Here is a 20,452-nt window from a genome sequence, read left to right on the forward strand (position 1 = left end):
GTGTAGTATGTTCACCCGAAGATGCACGAGCACCATTTGCTTCACCCGCCATGGTGCAGAAGCCCTTCCGCCGATCGGCCGCCAAGCAAAGGCCTATGAAGCCGGTGGCATCCTTGTCCCGCTTCTTCTTCTTCTTGTGGTCATCGTCAGAGGTCGGTGAAGAAGAGCGGTCGGTGTCGGAGCTCTTGTCGAGGTCGCTGAGCTGTGCCAGGAAGGCCTAATCCCGCTTCTTGGCCTTGTACTGGAAGCGCTTCTTGAGAGACTCCTTGTTGAAGCGTCCTCCCCGGTCACGACTGTGGTGCTTGTGGCGCCGACGCTCTTTGTTGGAGCCTCTCTCGTCGCGGTTGCGGTGGCGGTAGTAATCGGGGTTGTTGTTCTGGCCAGCACCGGACTTCTTGGGACACTCGGCGATGAAGTGGTTCAGATCGCCGCAGTGGTAGCACCCGAGGTTCTTCCGCCTCTGCCGGTTGTGGTAGACACGCTGGAACTTGCTGATGAGAAGGCACAAGTCGTCGTTGCCCAGCGTCTCTAGCTGCTCATCTGTAACAGAAGGCAAAGAGACAAGAGAAAAGCCAAGAGCAGAGTTAGTGTTAGAGCTCGATCCACCTGGGCCAGTCAGAAGAGCGACGCTCTTGGAAGGAGGGGCACCATTGAGCTTAGCTCATGTCTGGTTATCCACCTCCATGGCCTTGAGCTTGCTGAAAAGCTCATTCACGGTAAGAGTCTCATAGCCTGCAGACTCAATGATCGTGTTCACCTTGAGATCCCACACAGAGCGGTCAAGTGCGTAGAGCAACTTGAGGGCCTTCTCATGCTCTGTGTACTCAAGGGCATCCGCAGATCTGTTTGCAATGACTTTGTTCACAATCGATTGAAACCGACTGAACATGTCGCCAATGCTCTCACCCGGCCCCTGTGTGAAATTCTCATATTCACACCGGTGAGTCTCGAACAGTCTGGCCTTGACTTGAGGTGTGCCCTCGTGGTAGTTCTCAAGACACGTCCAAACCTTGTGGGCTTCCTGAAAACCCTAGACGCGTGAGAACTCCGCACGAGAAACGCCAGCGATCAAGGCATTGACAGCCTTGGCGTTGGCCTCGTGCTCAGACACCTGAAGATGTGTGGTCCGAGCGGCAAGCACCTCGTAAGCCTGGTTCCTGGTAATCTCCCAAACCTCGGCTCCCATGCTTTGCAAGAAGGCTCGTATACACACCTTCCAATAAGCATAGTCCTCGCCGGCAAACACAGGGATCTTACCAAGACTCGCCATGGTCGCCAAATGGTTTTCGAATCGTTTAAGGTACTGAAAACCTCAACCAAGCTCTGATACCATTTGAGGGACCGAAAAGGCGACCAGAGGGGGGGTGAATGGGAGCCGATTAAAAATTCTTGCAAACTGAAACTCCGGCTTAGTCCCAAAGTTCACGCCCAACCCTCGAGTCCTAGATGAGGTGTAGCGTAGCTATAGGGGAGCTACACCCACACAAAACAGCTCTAGGAGCAAGCGAGAACAACTGAGGAAGCAACCACAAAAACAGCACACGAAACAACACAAGGTATACTTCACCGGTTGATCTGACGCACTAATTTGAATAGCGTCGGTTCAACCGATGAACAGAGCCTGCAGCACAGAAACAAGAGCACCGGTTGAACCGGTGTGGACAGAGACCTACTCGTCGGTGCAACGCCCTACAACCGCGATGAAATGCCAAGCACCGGTTGATCCGATGATATCTGCGTCAGTGCAATGGGAAAACACCGGTGTAGTTCACCCGAGAGAACACTGGATCACAAAGCCAAGCACCGGTTGAACCGATGCTAATGCACCGGTGCAATGGATTAGCGCCGGTGCAGTTGTCCAGAGAGGTGCCAAAACTACTAGGCAGGTCCACCGGTTTATCCGACGCTTAACAGATCCTAAGCACCGGTGCAACAAGCCAAAAAGCCAAAACCCTAATGCCGAACAGCCTACTCACCGGTTGAACCGACGCATAAAACTTCAAAGCGTCGGTTCATCCGGTACTAGGAAGAACAGTGTCCAGAAACACTTTTCAGCCCGCGACCTTCGAAAAACTTGATGATTCGAGGACCAAAACGCGTCGAAACCTCACCAAAATTTATAGACAGCTTCACAAAGGACTTGTGAACATGTCCACTGAAGGAATCGACGAATCACTCCATGGTTTGGGAGGAATCGAAGAATTCCGAGGCAAGATTGGGGTTTTCTCAAGAACGCAAGAAGCACAAGAACTTCGATCCTAAAGAGCTCGTGATTCCTAGAGGTTTTGCACTAGGCAAGAGGGATTAGAGTCACGTCAAAGAGCTCAAAGAACTACTCGAATCTTGTACTTCATGATCCAACAAACGAAGTCAAAAATCGTCACAAACAAAGAATGAAGCGTATGAGATCAAAACGAATTCAAATCCCCGAAGGCACAAGGAGGATTGGGCCTCCTTTCCCATACAAACTCAGTACAAAGTCTTCAAAAATCCATCCCTAAAGTCCTAAAGGAGAGAGGGGAGGAGAAGAACTGAGAGAAGGAGAAAGTGGCGCCAGGGAGGGAGATGGAGGTGGCGGCTGTAGTCTTTTCCAGGCACACAGAGAGAAGAGAGGGGTGAGGGGTTATTTAACCCATTAACTCTAGACTAAAGACTAAACTACCACTAGACTCAAATAAACACTAGAAAGCCCGTAGGGGCAAAACCGGAAAAAGATACAGGGACTCATCCGACGGTCGAGGTTCTTTCTTCGAGTCGAAGTCTTCTCCGCGATGCCGCCGTGTGGATGAAGATCCGGTTCATGGTTTTTTTGAAAGGTCCGCGAAACCCGAGTAGGTGGCCGATTTTGAAAAAAACTGTCAAAACTCCACGCGCGGGAAGATTCCCTCCTCCACGTCGTGGCCCTAGACGCCGTTCCCGCCTCGGCCTTCTGACAGCCCTAGACGCCGCCCGACGCCCGTCACCTCCTCGCCCACAGCGAGGCCCTAGACGCCGTCGACGCCCGTCGCCTCCGTCAGTCCCGAGACCGACGCCCGTGCCTCTACGACTAGGCGTCTTCAACCGCCGTCCGCCTCCTTGGTTTTGTGGCACAAACCAAGAAACCCGCCTTCCGTCGCCGCTTGCGCTCTCGATCTAGGAGTGGACACCACAGCTGCCGCCCGGCCCGAGCTCCTCCACGGCAACTCTCCGTCGACACTCGACGCCCGTGTACCTGCAATCCAGAGACCAAGCGCACGATCACACCGCACAGTTGACAATTCACTCATCACAAGCAGGATAGAGTACTCTCATTCCTGACACTGCTACGTTGTCTGCCTTGCGTTTTTTATTACGTGGTTTTCTTGGTGGTCAGGGAAAAGAGAGGGGAGCATTGAAGAGATAGACGCGCCTCAGCTTCTAGTAGGCATAATTCCTTGTTTCATTAGAAAGCAAATGATATGCTAGGGACACCAGCTTACAAAGGCACCCACACAAGGAATGAAAAACTTTATTCTTGCCTCCGAGGCGCGCGCACACGATTGAGGCAGTGCCGAGGCAACAATCCTAGGAAGGCAACATTTTTTTGTTGACAGCTGGAGTCACACTTGGCATTCATGGGAAAACGTAACTCTATGTTGCCGAGGAGCGACACTCTTGGCACTTTGGGCAACAAACTCGGCGCCGGCTGTGGCAGGACATAAGAGCGACCCACCCATGCTGTCCTACACCTCAACTTTGCTTCTGGCCATAACCCTGCGTAGCACGACGGACCAACGCACAGTCCTGGCCTCCTGGGCCTGGAATGCGTGGCCTCTGCCCCTGGCTTGAGTAGGTTCGATACTAGCTAGGACCTCTATATATAGCCTTACTAGCTCCACTAGCAACTCTATAGCTAGGTTGCTCCTTTCAGCCGAGCGGAGACACAAGCCGCAAGAAATGCATCAGGATTCTCCTTCCTTCAGCCAAGAGAAGAAGCAGACCACAAGAAATGAATCAGGCTCACTTGTTCTCTTTTCTTTCTCTAAAACTGGCTCCACCACAATGTACGGTGAACATGAGACCGCGAGAGCTTTGCACCGATGCCGGAAGTTCCACCATGATTCCTCCGGAAATCTTAGAGCTCACATCACCTACCTCCCTATATAATGGCAGCACCGGTCCCCTCCTCTCCATCCTCCTCATCACCACAGATACCAGGGATTGGGTCAGGGCTCCAGTCAGCAACGACCTCACCCCCGCCGCAACAACATCCACCAAATCGACGTCTCCGTCAGGTAATTAAGCACATACAGCCCGTCACCCTCTCCATCCAACTCTGTACATGAGGTTCTAAGTAGGAAGCACCATCAGTGCACTCCACACACCAAGGTGAATTTGGATGTCACATATTTAGATGTTTGGCAATTTAACACCTATGTCATGCTAGTTAGTATAGAGGGCAGAATTTTTATTTCCCTTACAAAAGAAAACGCAGTTCCAAAGTCAAAACTTGATTGCATCAAGCCTATTTAATATATGGTACCCCGTAGTTTATATCGACATTGATGGGGTAAGGACTAAGGAGATGGAAAACACCCTTTTTTTTAGGACTAAAGCCTGACAAGTTAAGTTGCCCCCAGGTCATATCTTATTAATCTGTACAGCTCTCAGTGTGTCTATATATTCAATTGCCACATTTATTTACTAGCGAGTCATGTCAGAATCACGTCAAAGTACTACATGTGCAATTTGAGCCTGCAGATCGTGGCCAAGATGCCATACTAGAAAAAACTATGTACCACTACCTGAAAATTTGAATGCATCATTTTGCCATTCTAATGCTTTTCACAAATTCGTATCCTCCAAATTAGAAGTATCTGTGCAAATTTGTGCAATGCTAAAAGAAGCGCGTGCACCTGGACGAGAACTGGCATGATAAACAAAAACTTCAAAAAAGCTCCGTGGCAAAACCAATGTGACTTGTCAACACCCATGTAATCCAGAGCCCTTGATCACCAACATAGCCAAAGTGTACGAGGTTTCCGTTATGCACCTGGGTATATATATATATATATATATATATATATATATATATATATATAGCCAAAAGCCTAATTTCTCACCATAACTCCAAACCTACACAACATCCGGCTGGAGACTTGAGAGGGCTGTGCGTGTTTACGAGCAAGCCTCACCGATGGCTCCCGAAGTTGTTCTTTTAGGCTGGGCGGTGTGTTATTAGTTCATCATTCATTATTGTGCTGTTTGTATTTAATCCTTCTTTCATTCCCTGTGGAAGAAATGTTTGCAGTGGATCTGGACTACAACTTCTTGCAACTCCAGGCTGAAAGTCCTACACCTCCTTATGTTTTACATTGATCTCGTTTTTTACGATCGTGTTAAGTTTTCTTCGAATAGTTTATGCTTGCATTGCTCTTTCAATAACACCATTTTAAGGGATTATTTTTTTACTATGATTGAATTGGCAACTTGCAGCATGTAATAATTTACTTTGCCATGAACAAATGTAATCTGGGCACTAAATTCTGTTGCAATGCGTTTCTCTAGCTGACTGAAGTTCTATCTTTATGAAGGATTTACAATTTCAGTCTGCTCACATCATCTTTGTACATCCTTATTAAATGGTTATTAATTAAGTTGGTGTCAGAGTTAAAGTAGAATTCTTTTCCCCACGTGGCTGGTGTCTGTTGGCACATAAACTCCCCTTGTTCATTATTTACTCAATTAATACATCATCACCTCCATATATATATACATATATATATATAATTGTTGATCAAAAATATATATCCTAAGTTGGAAAGGTTCGATTCTACACATCGCTTGTTTACCTTACTGAAGCGAGTAGTAGTAAATTTCAAAGGCTTCTCTGACTCTAAAATTCAAATGCAGGTTAAGATGGCCTCAGAAAAGGTCAGAGTGAATGCTGCCATGAACCCCCCTATACTTCTCGTTGACTACAGTCACAGAGCAAGGTTAAATGGGACGGCAGTGGTGCGTGTCCAAGCACCCTCGTCTATGAAGAGCAATGGGTCCATTGACATAGTTACATTGCTTGATGTTAGCCACAGCATTAGCTGGATGGCATCATCGTCAGAAGAGACGCCATCAAAGATGGATTTGCTGAAAAATGCCCTGAAGTTTATAATAAGTCAGCTTGATGACAATGACCGCCTTGCCATCGTAGCATTCAACGATCAGGTCATCAAAGAGCATACTACTGGCATTTTAGAAATTTCAGGCGGTGGTCGGATGGCTATTGAGAAAAAAGTGGATGGGCTCGTGACTCAGGGCGACACTGCCTTTAAACCAAGCTTGGAGCATGCTGTGAAGGTATGTAGCGAGCTTAGCTACTCAATTTGATTTCAAATATGAATTTATTTAGGTTTGCACATAAGAATTAAGTAGTTGATAACATTTCCATATATATACTTTCTAGTAAAAATGACAACAATAATAGATGGTAATATCCCGCGGCCAAAACTAATTTAGGATGTAACCCAACGAGAGGATAAACATAGGCATAGCACTCTAGCTGTCCTTTCATGTAAAAGTGTTAACTAGCAAGTCGGTCCCTACAAATTGCAAATTTGCACAGCAAGCAACCTCTTTTTTCCTTTAATTTGCTTTTCTTTTCTCAAATATCTCTCCATTTTGTTATATTCATATCCTTGTTAGACTATATGATTTCCAATAACTCAAAATATACAATATATTTCAATAGCTTATTGCACTTAATAAGGTTACTAATGCTAGCTACGTGTTAATGGTTATCCATGAGAGGTGCAAGGTAATCATTTTACTCCCGAGACCAAAGTTGTCTGGGCCCTCAACTGCTCAACAGAATACATACGCATTTGGTGGTTGTAGACACGTTCTAACATTTTTCTTATTTATGCTTTGTTCCTATCTTTAGCTATACAGTGTTAGCCGCCAAAATATTTATTCCAATTATTATTATTAAGGAAGATATTACACTTCATATATATGAAGGCACTCCGTACTTTGTTAATTTTAGATTTTAGAGTGCATGCAGAAATTTGATCACTGAGTTTTTCTAATTAATTTTTCTTATAACTACACTCCATTTATTTAGGTATTTTACTTTTGAATTTACATAAAAATAAAACAGTTGATTCATGTAGTCGTTACTCCGAATTTCTATTATTATCAGACTGTAGCTTAGTTAGACTCTTCTTCGCTACAAAATATTTTCCTCTTTTCATTGTTTTATAATTTTTTATGTACCCATGCTTACAGCTCCTGGATGACCGTGCTGACAAGACGCGTGCAGCCTGCATCGTCCTCATTTCGGATGGTGTAGACAAGAGCCAATTCATGTGGAGCCATGAGAGTCTTGCCCCCACTGACCCCATCCGAGGCCTCCTCCGAAAGTACCCAGTCCACACCTTGGGCTTGTTCAAGGCTGACCCAAAGGCGCTGCACTACATCGCCAAAGAATCCTATGGAACCTATTCCTCAATCACAGACAACAAAGACCTCGACAAGAACATCATGGAGGCGCTGGCTGTCTGCCTAGCCGGGTTCAAGACCATCGTCGCCTTTGACACCTGCGTCGACATCACGTCAAGCAGCTTGGAGATAACAAGGGTCGACTCCGGGGGCTACACACGCCGGGCTGCTCCTGGATCAGGCATCTCAATTGGCATGCTGTGTGCTGGGGAGGTGAAGGACTTGGTCGTTTACTTCAGTTACACTGCTGGGTATTGGGAGCGTGGCTTGGGTGTTGGATGCATTTACTCATGGCTGTCGAGCCATGAGATGCAGCGCGCAACGGCTACAGGCTTACCGGCGGAGGCCATGTTCCGCACGCCAGTGATGGAGATGATGGTGCAGAAGGTCCGCAGGAAGTTGCTGCTCAAGGAAGCATATGAACAAGGAGCGGAAGACCGAGCTGTCTACGAGCGCGCCATTGGGCTCTTGGACGGTATCAACAAGCGATTCCAACTGTGGTGCAAGCTGGACACCGAGGTGCCACCAGCTTTCCAGCTGGCCCATCAGCATCAAGACGACGAGTCCCGCAATCTCACTGACGTCCTGCATGGGGGGATAAGCCGCGCAAGGCAGCATGACATTTACCTGGTACGTATACATTTTTATGTGTTTGTACCAACATCGATCTATCTATGAATCCGGCCTGATAGATCAATCTCTATTTGTCTTGGATATGCAGGCCGCCATTCATGCGATCAAGCAGTGGCAGAGCTCCTCCACCCCCGGAGAGAAGACGCATGGCCACGGGCCGGACCAGTAGGCGCATGCATGCATGCATGACGCACTGCCAAAAGCAGAGGAATCTTGTGAGTGGCCACAGTACAAATAAAAATGAGCCAGGCCATATATAGTAGTGCCTCCGGCTCCCTCCCGAGAATAATATGCATGCGGGCAGCACCCGCCCATTAGTACTTACTAATTGTTCTTGTTATTAGTCCCCATATATCAGTTCCCAATTAAGTTGTACTATCGTCCTTTAATAAAGATGTCATCAGCAGAAAGCTGAAGCTAATGAACGGATCACTGCGTCATCCTCACCAGGGGTTTTAATCTTCCACCAGCTGTACGATATGAAAAGATGCAATAAAAAAGTTTTAAAAATCAGACGCATGCAAATTTTATGCCTACAAGATTGTGTTCAAACATGTGCTTCAGATGGCCCGTACAGGAGGTAGAGATTACTTAATAAAAGATCAACAAGCCACACCCTACGCATCACTGAAACAAACAAAATAAAGTCGGAGCAATATGTTGCATAAGAGATACATACACTATCGTCCATGTATATGGTGAAGTGTGCTACGCTGTGAGACTCAATATAATTATGTTGTGCATGTAAAACTCTGAACTCGGCTCTAAAAATAATAAAGTCTGTCGATATGAACACCATTACGTTCACTTATTATGCCCCAAATATACTTTCATAAATAGCTATTAATACTTTTATTTGCATATTAATATTTTCAGATTATCATAGTACACCTTTGACTCTTAAACGTACTTTAAATTGTTATTTCCACAGCTCAACAGTACTGCCATGTCAATGTAGAAACATGTATTAGTACGTATAATGCATGTCTCATGCGAACAGTAATGTAACATGCTATTTCAATTAGAATATGGTGTTCTCATAAAAATGGCATGTCTCCGCAAACTTCACAAGGATCACCACCATCCTCCTCCCAGCAATCAGCGATAGCACGGTTGTACCAGTGGCCTAAGTCTTTAAGTTCACTAGAACATAATGTGCTCGTTGCGCGCTCTATCATCAGTTTCTTGATTCCAAATAAAAATATCTCTATATATGAGTAAATATAGCATAAAAATTCAGATCGAAAAATAGAAATGTAGCAACCGGAGAGATTAGAAATATAGTACAACAATGCTTTGAATGATAGGCAAACACATAGCAATTGTCTCATGCAAATATATATGTTAACAGCGGCGGCAGTACTGTTGATTGAATGGCATGTGCAGCAGATAGGTTCTGTCAAGCCATATATTACAATTGAGGATCAGCATTAGTAGCTACCAAAAATTTTAGTAGGTAGCTTAGAATGCTAATCCAAATACAAGCGAGTACTAATATATCAAAAAGTTGGAAATAACACCGTTTGTAGCCATAAAAGTATTCAAAAGAGAGTTAACTGATGCTGAGGTTATAAAATAGATGAATATATTGCATGTAGTAGCAATTCAGCAGATGTAGGCCTAGGCAGGGCTGCAACTGTGAAAACACAACATGAGCTGATTTGCGTCTTTCTTCTAAGCATCAACGCTGGAACTGTAAATGTAGTTATCAAGAACAGCTGTTGGTTATAAAATAGTTGAAGACGACATGAAGCAACAATTCATGGTGTTTACAGTGACAAGTGGCTACCTCACACTGGTGTAATGACAATTTGTATAAGGTAAAGAGAAAATAGCAAATATTATATGTGAAGAAAATAGCAAGTATGATATCCAAAGATGATATGTGAAGAAAATAGCAAGGATGATATGTACTGTATAAGCAGGAGGACATGTAAACATGGTAGGAGTACCTAAATCAAAAATATTTTTGCAAGGGTAAGCGCAGAAAGATTATTTGATTAATAAGAAAAATTATGTTCATAATATTGTGATGTAGCAAATGCATAAATTGGCAAGGATTAATAAATATAATAATTTTTGATCAAGTGTAGCTATCTGTAGCTGATCTATCTGTTTCATCTAGAAGTTTGTAGCAAGGGCATTCCAAAGCTTGGGAGTGTCATGGACACAACCATCATCTTTATCTTCATTGTCTTCATCAAGCAGTAGTTTTCTGGCAATTTTCTTGCTAGGTGAGGGGCGTGACCTAAAAATTGTGCATGTTAGATATGAGATTATTATTGGATATGTTATGAAAAAACAAATATGTATTGGCAATACAGACCTTTTACTTGTGATAGTCTTTTCTAACTTAGTTGCTGAATTTGCAGCTCCATCCTTAGACTCCTTTGGATTAGCAGTAGACTATATGATAGAGCTGGAACATGAAGCAAAATATCACATAGATGGAATATGGATGGATATGGCTAAACTCCTATAAGCTCCATCCTAAAACTCTTTTAGATTAGCAGTAGACTACATGATAGAGCAGGAATATGAAGCAAAATATCACATAGATGGAATATAGTTGGATATGGCTAAATTCCTTTGTTGAAAAAAGGTAAGTGCTGTTATTTCATAAGGTCAATACTCTTTGCTGTGTGATAAGTCAATGAGAAGAAGGAGATTAAGTGATTGTAGTTTACCTTAGCTAAAATGGCGTCATCATTCTTGTGTGGTGTATCTGTTGATGTTGCAACTGCGGTTTGAGTAAGGATATCTAGAGCATTGATGGACCTTGCACCTTGCTGTGTTGGTACTAAAGCAATATATGTTTCATTGGTTGGAGTGATCTGCAACTGCAGATAGTAGTTAGACAAGATTACAAAATGTCTCCTACCTATTTCAGAAAAAAAAGATTACAAAATGTTTGAATTTTGAATCATCTAGAAACAGGTATGGACAAGACTAATTACAGGCCAATGGCACATTGCAAAATGGAAACAAATAGTAACTAGCAAAAAGCAGAATAACTATATCAAACCCTACTGAACATACGTATACTTCACATAAAGAGTAGCCTAGCTGCATCTATCAGTATCTTTACTTTTTGCAAAAAAATAGGATTACTGTTCCTTTATAATACCAGATCTGCGATGCTAAAATAAGCGGAATTTTCATGCCAAACTCTAGCTACGGACTTGTTAAGGTGGGTTATCCAGATAACTGTGCTATAGATAGCAACTTGATTTTTATTTAAGATCAAATTTTCCAAATCTACTGATATCATAAAATATGAGGCAATATAAGTAAGGTAGCCTAATCATAAATTTATAAACTGAACAACTACTTTGCAGGCAGCAACTAAAAATTACTCAAACATATAAAACCACCATAACGTAACTAAGGTAAGGAATAGAGCATCTGCAAGTGTAAAAAAGTGAAAAGAAATTGTAGAAACTACAAACTGATTGAAGGAGAAAAAAAGATCCTGATTCACTAAGGGGTCATCTTTTTTTTTGCACTCATCAGCTGAAACTGCAAACAAAACGATGGGAAATGCATCCTAATCACGCTCAGTAAAGGGCTGCAGCATCTGGACGGCAAAAAAGAAACAGGATCAAAGAAGATGAGATGAACCCACCTTGAAAGGCTTCAATCTGGCTGTTGCTATTTAACCCATACACTCCCAGGTCGCCAGACGCCATCGCGGTACTTACAGGCAGCCACATATAAACCTTGCCGATTAGGCCAAGGATTTTTTTCGGAATGTTAAAAAGTCAAAATTTTGAATATAAATAAGAATATTATTTTACTAGTGTGGAAATATTTGGAGTGATTGGATTTATTTGGCTCTACCTTGTTTAAACGAATTCGAGTTGGATTTATTTTTCTTGGTTGAAAATTGAGTGGAAATTAAATTGAGGGTTGCCCCTCAATTTAATTTCAAATGCTGACTCTTGAGTGGGATTTAATTTGAATCAAACCATTCAAATTAATTCCAAACCCTAACCCGGCTTTGACCCTAGCTCGAGACCTGATCCGACCCTAACCCTGACCCAGGTCCGGACCAACGCAGCCCAAGACTTGGCTTGCACCCAAACCCACCTGAACCTCTCTCAGCCCACATGGCCAAAGGCCATTTCGGCCTGCTTCACTACTGCAGCCCAACCCGCCGCCACGCACCACTCGGCCCGCTAGCCCCGCTCGGCCCACCAAGCGCCCCGCCCACATGGGCGGGGCCAAACAGCACGCGCGGCCCAGCACCACGCGCCAGCCCAGCTCCGCTGCCGCGCCCCTTCCTTTTCCGACCGCCGCAGACAGGTGGACCCCACCTGTCAGTCACACCGTGTCGCCACAGTCGCCGACCGCCCTGGCCCACCTACAGCTTTCCCCTCCGCTCTGTTCTTCTCTCCCGTGCAGACGCCAGCTGCTCTGCTTTTCGCCTCTCATGCCGACGCCACCTGCTCCACTCGTGTCACCCGCCTGCTGCGCGCCTCCCGCTGTCGGCCACCAGTGCATGCTCCGCCCTTGACTGCCCTCACGCGCGCGCTCCAAACCCTAGCATCGCGAGCATGCAACTGCTCGATGCCCCTAGCCCCGCACATCGAGCCCGATCATCAATCCTCGACGTCCGTGCCCGGCCGCGCCCACTAAACCCTAATGGTGCCCCTATAAGACCCCCCTAGTCATCGTCTTTAAACCCTAGACTCGGGGATTCTTTTCCCCCTCGCCGCCGCCGCGATCAGAGCACAGAGAGGAGAGATAGGGAAAGAGGAGAAGGAGGAGGAGAAGAAGAGGAAGGGAGGTGCTGGCCATCGCCGCCGCCACTTCGAGAAGCGGACAGCGCTGCAGTACCCAGAGCCCAGCACGACAAGGAGACACCACCGCCGCAGGAGCTCTCCACCACGCTGGCGCCCCATACGATGACCTCAACGACCCAGCACGGCACAACTCTGCCTCACCTCGCCACGGCCGCGCCACCCCACTGCACTAGCCCCTTCGTCCTTGCGTGAACCGGGTAGGACGCTGCCACGTCTCCCTCACCCGTTTCCTTGTGTGCTACCGTCGTGCGCATCGCCGAGGATGAGCCCATCGTAGAACTGCTGCAGGACCCCGTCCCTCTGGTTGGTTGCAGGAGCTTGATGTCGCCCCGCTGCGTAGCCCGCAGCCCGCCGTCGCCTTCTTGCCTTGACCGCCGGCCGTCCCGCAGCCCTAGCTTCCTAGGTGCTCGCGCGCACCCATATGTGCCTTGGCCGGGCCCAAAGGCTATGCTTTTGGCCTCGCTGCGACTGAACCTCGTTCCGCCCTAGCGAGCACCATGATGCACCGTCGCCACCTCGTGGCGATGTCGCGGCGTGGTGATCGTGAGCGCGCCGTGTCTCGCACGCGCGTGTTCTGGTTGGGCGAGCTGAAATGCCCGCCCTCAGTCCCGCCGCTGTATCTAGTTGTCGCCTAGCCCTCGCCGTCGTTTGAGCCCCACCAAAGCGCCGTCCAGGTCGTGTCCACGCCCATCACGACCGCCACCATGGCCTCGCTGTGGCTATGCCCGACGAGCCCATGCGCGCGTGCCAAACCACACCCCAGGGCCAAAGGCCATGCCGTGGCCTTGGCACACCTTTACCAGATCGCTGCTGATATGCCGTGGCCATGGCACCATCACACTGTGCGTGCTGCCGCCACGGCGTGGTGCACGCAGGTGCTACTACAGCATTTGGCCGAGCACACTGCGCGCGTCCAGCCACCGGCTTACCCCGTGGCCATGACTGTGCCTCTTCTACCCTTTTCGCCGCCGTCACCGCGTGTTAGCCCTTGGTCTCACCGTCGAACTGTTTTGGCCTCGAACCCGCCTATGCTTTGCCGCCGCCGTGCCTTGCCCTTGCCGTGGCACGACAGCCATGCACCCGAGCTGCCTTGAGCCTTGCCTCGCCGTTGCTTTGCCTCGCCAACGCGCTGCCGCGGACCTAGGGTGCTAGGCCCTGTGCGCGCATGTAGCTAGGTCTCTCCATTCATCCGAGCGAAGACACAAGCTGCAAGAAACGAATCAGGATTCTTCTTCCTTCGAACGACAAGAGAAGAAGCAGACCACAACAAATGGATCAGGCTCACTTGTTATCTCTTCTCTTTTTGAAACTGGCCCCAATGTAACTTTTTTGTGTGAATGCACCGTATATGTGCAATTTGAGCCTGCAGAACGTGGCCAAGATGCCAAACTTGAAAAAAGTATGTGCCACTACCTGGAAATTTGAATGCATTATTTTTCCATTCTAAACCTTTTCACAAATTTGTACCAAGGCGGCACTGCTAATGCCGCCGGTGGTGGCCGCGGTGGTCCGAACCATGGCCGTCGTCACTATCGCCGGAGGGTTCTTGGCCTTCTTCTATCTTAATTAAGTCATCGTGATCTGTACCCATAATTGCTCGCGCCGATCTACTCTCTCATGTACGGGGATAACTCAATTCATGTTTGTAAATTTATTAATGGAATAAAGCTAGAGATCGACCTCTTACAGCCCGAGCAGCCACAGGGCCCAATCGCCGTGGCGGATCCCTGTTTGTGTACAATCATACGGAAGAAGTCGTCATGTCGCCTGTCGCTATGCTGGAGTGGTCACAGACGTATCTCCACACTACATGCAACTGCCGTCACGTGCTCCTGCTATCTTAGTCGCGGTGTTTCAGATTGTCTCAGCTATCCGAAGTTCAGCGTGCATTGTGTCGCCACCTTTTATGAACTTTCAAATAGTCAAACGCTGCTTTTGTTGGAGTTACCTTTCTTGTGTATCTGTGTAGAGCCTGGTGAGACTACCTGGATGGAGTTGGTAGGACCTGATAAAGACATGTGAGTAGAAAGCAGATAGTTCCACTGAATTACGCTTCATTAGCTGCGTTCGGTGTACAAATGTTACTATTCAAATTGCAAGACATGGTGGAAATATGGGGCCGGTGACTGCGGGCCGTGCCCCTTCTACCCTGTTCGCCGCCATCGCCTCGCCGCCGGCCGCGTGTTATCCCTTGGTCTCACCATCTCCCTGTTTTGGCTTCGAACCTGCCTTTGCTTTGCCGCCGCCGTGCCTTGGCCTTGTCGCGGCACGACAGCCACGCACCCGAGCCGCCTTGACCCTTGCCTCGCCGTTGCTCTGCCTCGCCAACGCGCTGCAGCGGACTTGGGGTGCTAGGCCCTGCGCGCGCATGTTCCTCGAGCCGCTACCTTGCCATTTCACCTGCCAGCAATGGCCGATGATGCTTTGGACCGCTTCGCCGCCACTTGGACGCCGTCGACCTGCCGCTCGCCGTTCTGAGCCCAAGGTCGAGACTTGACCATGCCCTGCCGTGTTCTGTCACCTTGGCCTAGACCTAGCCGCCAAAGTTCCCTGTCCTCACCACCTCAGCCTTGGTCTGCCATGCCTAGACCCCACCGGACCACGCATAACTACTTGTTGCCGCCACGCGCCTGGGACACCGGACCCCCGCGTGCACGCACGAACCCTAGCCGCACCATCTGACCCACCGTCGCCGCCGTGTATCCTTGTCGCGCTGCCGGACCGCCGTCGTCCCGGCCTTGCCGCGCCTTTGCTCCACCATGGGCACCGCCACCCCTATTTCCATCGCACGAGCAGCCACACACACGCTCCGCACAAGCCCGATTCGCACGGGATCACACCCTGGCACACTGGATCCGGGGTGTCACTAACACCCGAGCCCCTCCCATCAGTGGATGGTCGGGACCGCTAACCCACGGGACTGCCTTGTAAGTGAGTCAGTGAGCAAGAGGGATAGAGCCGAGCGGGCTGGGCCACTTTTGGCCCAAACCCACAAAACCGAAAGGCAGCCCAACCTCCCTTTTGGCCTGTTGAGCTCGCTAACACAGTGCCCTTTATCCTTTTTGCTTTTGCTTTAACCTGACACGCGGGTCCTACCCGTCAGCCACCATGTGTAACTAACCAGCAGGACCCACTGACAGCGGACCCCACCTCTGACCTGTTGACCGGTCAATGGTCAATGTTGACTTGGTGAATACAGACGTCAGCAGGGTTCCACTACTAACGTCAGCGGGACCTTATCCTGGGTGACGTCATACTAACGTCAGCATGCCACGTGGCATGCTCTGGTGCTGCCACATGTCACCTTTGAGTGATTTCCTTTTTCTAATAATCCTTTATTAATTCCAAAAAATGTTTTAATCTTCAAAAATTCATAATAAATTAATCGGACCTCTGAAAAATATGAAACCAGTTTCATAATTCTTCTAAAATCATGCTCTACCCGTTAGAGTAGGTTTTGTTATGTGATTGGATCTTTGCACTTTGGCCCCTATGTTTATATGTAATTACTATTAGGTCCCTACGGAAAGAAGCTGACCGACGTCCCAGACTGACCAGAGAACCCAGAAGGACGTACCAGGAGACCAGAAGTCCCCGGAGAACCAGGAAGACCACGAAGAACCCTCAGGTTCACGCCCATCTCCATCTTGAATCCCAATTTAGACATTGCTTGCTAGTTATGCTACTGCTTTACTTTTCTGTCATGATGTGATGGAACCTGCATGGCCATTTATTTATCGTATTCCATGTTATCCCGTGATTATCTAGATTGACTATCGAATGCTTTGGCTACTATGAGGTTGTGTTTGTGTTGAGTGGGAATTCGTGATCTGATAGTCTTGGCGTGTGTGGAGATCCACCATATGAGGAGTTGGTGTCTAGGACTTTAGCAGGGGCGAGTGAACCTTCCCTAACTTCGGATTGGGAGCTGGGGATTGTGTGTTGGGCACATCCTACGTAGCACCGAATTCGGGGGTTTTTGGAGGTGTGTGTTGACCGGGTGTTCGGAGTGCCGGTATGGCCAATGTCAGGGTGTTTGGATGAGGTATATAAATATATATACTTGCCTGCGGCTTGCTTAGGAAAACCCAGCTTATCCTTTGGCAATACTTTTATACCGTTGCATCCACATAAAGCTTGCAAATGAATGGTGATGTGAACCTATCCCGTCCTTGGGGATAGCCCGATAGATGCAGGATCAGTTTGGAAGGATTCAACCAAGACGACAAGGGAAGAAGTTAAGGACCGTTGTTGTATATTCTTGCGAAGAGATGAATAAAAAAGCACGTGCATGCATGCACTTAGGGATGTAAATGGTACGGATATTTCCCGACCGTATTCGAATTTGATCCGGTCTATAATGGTTTTTATCTATTCGTATCTGATCCCGAGTATCCAATATCCATAACCAATCCGTATCCGAATGCTCAAAAGTTGTCACGCCTAGTTTTGAAGGAATAAAACCGAGCAAATAATCATATGTGCGCCAGGATCAAATTACACACATATGATGACGATAGTGAATAACAGTAGCAATGTCATAAATAACGAAGTTAAATTTATTACAAACCAAGTCAAAAGTCATAATATAAATAAATAAGCGTTTTAGTTCGTATTTATTCTAGCGGCGGATACTCCAACTCCACAGGTAGCTGACTGGAGGAAACGCACGCCTAGAAGTCTTGAATATTCTCTGGAAACTCGCCAAACTGATCTTGCTCTGGATGATGTGGTAATAGCAAGGGTGAGCACATGTCATACTCAGCAATTATATTGGAGAAATAAATGATATGCAAGGCTTATAACAAGGAATAAAGGCTGGCGGAGCAAAGCATTACGCATTTTAATTGAGTCATTAGCAACTAATTACTAAGCATGTATGAACCAACCCACATTTATAAAAGAAGATAGTAAAACTGAAATAAACGAGTAACTTAGAACAATTAAACAACAGAATTAAATATAATGATTTCCATTAAGTTGAACATGTAAGGGTCCAAGCCGCTCTTGACCATGAGCACGGCTGATATATCAGTTTTCACTCTACAGAGGTTGCACACTTTACCCACAAGTCGTGTCTCTCTTTTGTGCCTGGGTTTGCAAGACCCGTAAACACTTCCTTTGGTGAGTGGCAGGGATTCACTACAAGACCTTTACAAAGACTTTCCTAACCCGTAGTAGCCTGCTAAGGTTTCAGCAGCTGCGTGGATGACCCTCCCCCAAGGCATGACCAATTCCCAAAACATAGAATGCACCCTTGGCAGGCAGCGATCACCCCATCACAGCCCCCCCCCCCCATGCGCCTTTCGGTTAGCTACTACAAGCTAGAGTCATCTAATTAATCAGCCAAGACCAGAGCCATTTAGTCCTTGTGGTTGCGCTGTTTTCCCGGGTGGTTCTCCATGGTTGATTTTAATCAAGTGACCAGAAATATGATATTGTTCCAAAGAAATTTATATATATCGAAGTCTCATGTCTCAAAAGTATTGTAGAAACCACCCATAACCAGTGTTCAGCGGCTAAGCATACTACCCAAAAGACTTTTATAACAAAAACACAGCTAATCAAGGACAAGGATCATCAATAAAGGTATATAGGTAGTTCTGTAGCGAAAATGGCCTCTCATGCTGTAGCGAGAATGGCCTCTCATGCCATATTTCAATATAATGTTTTGGCGATTGATGACACACACAACACTTGGACTAATGTGATTGTTAAGATGATTATTCTCAGGCTTTTAGGTTCAAGTGATGACAAAGAGAAGATAGGCGTAGCAAGGCCCAAAGGGCCACCCCTACGGGGGTTCCAAGGGACAATGATTGAGGCATTTTGCTATCATCGGTTAAACCGACGTAGGGCAAAATGAACTCACCGGTGCAATCACAGAGAAGGTCTGCGGGCTAGGGTTTTACACCAGATTAACCGATGCTAAAGAAATTGCATACGTCGGTGCATTGACAGATGAAGACAGAGGAGATTCTATACACCGGTTAAACTGACGATTAGATATTGGTGAACGTCAGTGCAGTTGTCCAGAGAGTTAGTTTTTCAGCAACTACACTCACCGGTTAAACCGATGCTGTATCGGTTGATTACGTCGGTCGATTGAGGTAACTGTTGAAGTATAACGGATAGTTGGAAAATGCACTCACTGGTTAAACCGGTGATGACAAAAACAGGTGCATCGGTTTAACCGGTGATAGCACTTTATGTCAGCCTTTTTCCAACGGCTAGTTTGGGGTGTGTGGGCTATATATATACCACCCCACGGCTCATTTGAGAGTGCTGGAGACCAAGAAAGTATACAAGAGCCAAAGATCATCTCCAACCACCATAGAGCTTCATTGTACATCATATAGGCTTAAGCACACTTGTGAGAGTGCTTAGTGCTTGTAATAGGGATTAGTTATTGCGAGAGCTCCCTTGAGAGAAGTCTTGCTGCGGCAAGCAACTTGTGATCCGTCGTGTGACCCTCCGTCTTGGTGTGGAGTGGCAACGACACTTTGTGCGGGGGAAGAGGAGGCCCCCTCCTTGGTGGAGAAGCTCCGTAGTGGATTTCGGCCGGGTGACCGAGAGAGACGGTGGCGGTGCACGAGACTTAGTGTCTTGTGGGTACTTGCCTTTGCTTGCCGGCATCGCCTTGGTGGCGTAGTGCAAGACGTGATTGGAAGAGCCTCGGTGTCCCGTGGACGTAGGCGTTTGTGCCGAACCACGTTACATGACCGTGTCTACTCGGGAGTTTGCATCCCTCTTGCACTTACCTCTTTACTTATCGTATTACGCTTCCGCATTTACTCTATCTTGCATGCCTTTACTTTCCTAGTTAGTTTGTTAGGATTGGCTATAGGTTGCAAGCTTTTAGGGGTAAGTAGAGAGTAGCATAGATAAACCTTGGTCATAACTAGCATGTGTAGGACATGTTAGGTTTATCTTATGCAAATAGTTTGAGCCCTAGGACAAAAAGCGATTAGCGACCCTATTCACCCCTCCCCCTCTAGGGTCGGACACCCCGGTGATCCTTACACATGCCATATTTCCATATAATGTTTTGGTGATTGATATAGACAACACAACACTTGGACTAATATGATTGTTAAGATGACCATTCTGAGGCTTTTAGGTTCAAGTGATGACAAAGAGAAGATAGGCATAGCTAGACCCGAAGGGCCGCACCTACAGTGGTTCCGCTAACCGATTAGCGGACGGGGGTCAAGGGGGAGCCGTGAAGAATTGAAGAGACCGTGAAGAAATCCAAGTCGAAAAGATCAAAACGAAGACAATTTGCTATCACCGGTTAAACCGATGATCAGCAAATTGCACTCATCGGTGCAATGAACACAGAAGCTGCAAGCTAGGGTTTGCCACCGGATTAACCGGCGTTGGGTGTTTTACACTCACCGGTGTAATGGACTTGGAGGCCAAAGAAGCAGCAGGAGTTTTACAGGCACCGGTTAAACCGGCGATGAAGGCAAAGTGAACGTCGGTGTAATTATCCAGAGAGTTAGTTTTTCAGGAATCATGGGACAGTTATATTCACCGGTTAAACCGACGGTACATCGGTT

At 47.0% G+C, this 20,452-nt stretch overlaps 1 protein-coding gene across 2 annotated transcripts; it reads left to right on the forward strand.

Moving 5' to 3' along the window:
- The first annotated feature begins 4,109 nt into the window (after window positions 1–4,109).
- LOC120699351 lies at window positions 4,110–8,514 on the forward strand. Of its 2 annotated transcripts, none has more exons than XM_039983319.1 (4): window positions 4,110–4,253; window positions 5,872–6,312; window positions 7,240–8,082; window positions 8,174–8,514. In XM_039983319.1, exons 1-4 carry the CDS (start codon window positions 4,125–4,127, stop codon window positions 8,252–8,254), a joined length of 1,494 nt encoding a protein of 497 aa, XP_039839253.1. In that variant the 5' UTR covers window positions 4,110–4,124; the 3' UTR covers window positions 8,255–8,514. The 2 variants fall into 2 exon arrangements, with proteins under 2 accessions (XP_039839253.1, XP_039839254.1); XM_039983320.1 differs by lacking the exon at window positions 4,110–4,253 and adding an exon at window positions 4,259–4,347 and having other exon boundaries at window positions 8,174–8,506.
- Window positions 8,515–20,452: the final 11,938 nt, after the last annotated feature.

Source organism: Panicum virgatum, chromosome 3K (genome assembly GCF_016808335.1).
Source record: "Panicum virgatum strain AP13 chromosome 3K, P.virgatum_v5, whole genome shotgun sequence".
NCBI classification, from domain to species: Eukaryota; Viridiplantae; Streptophyta; class Magnoliopsida; order Poales; family Poaceae; genus Panicum; species Panicum virgatum.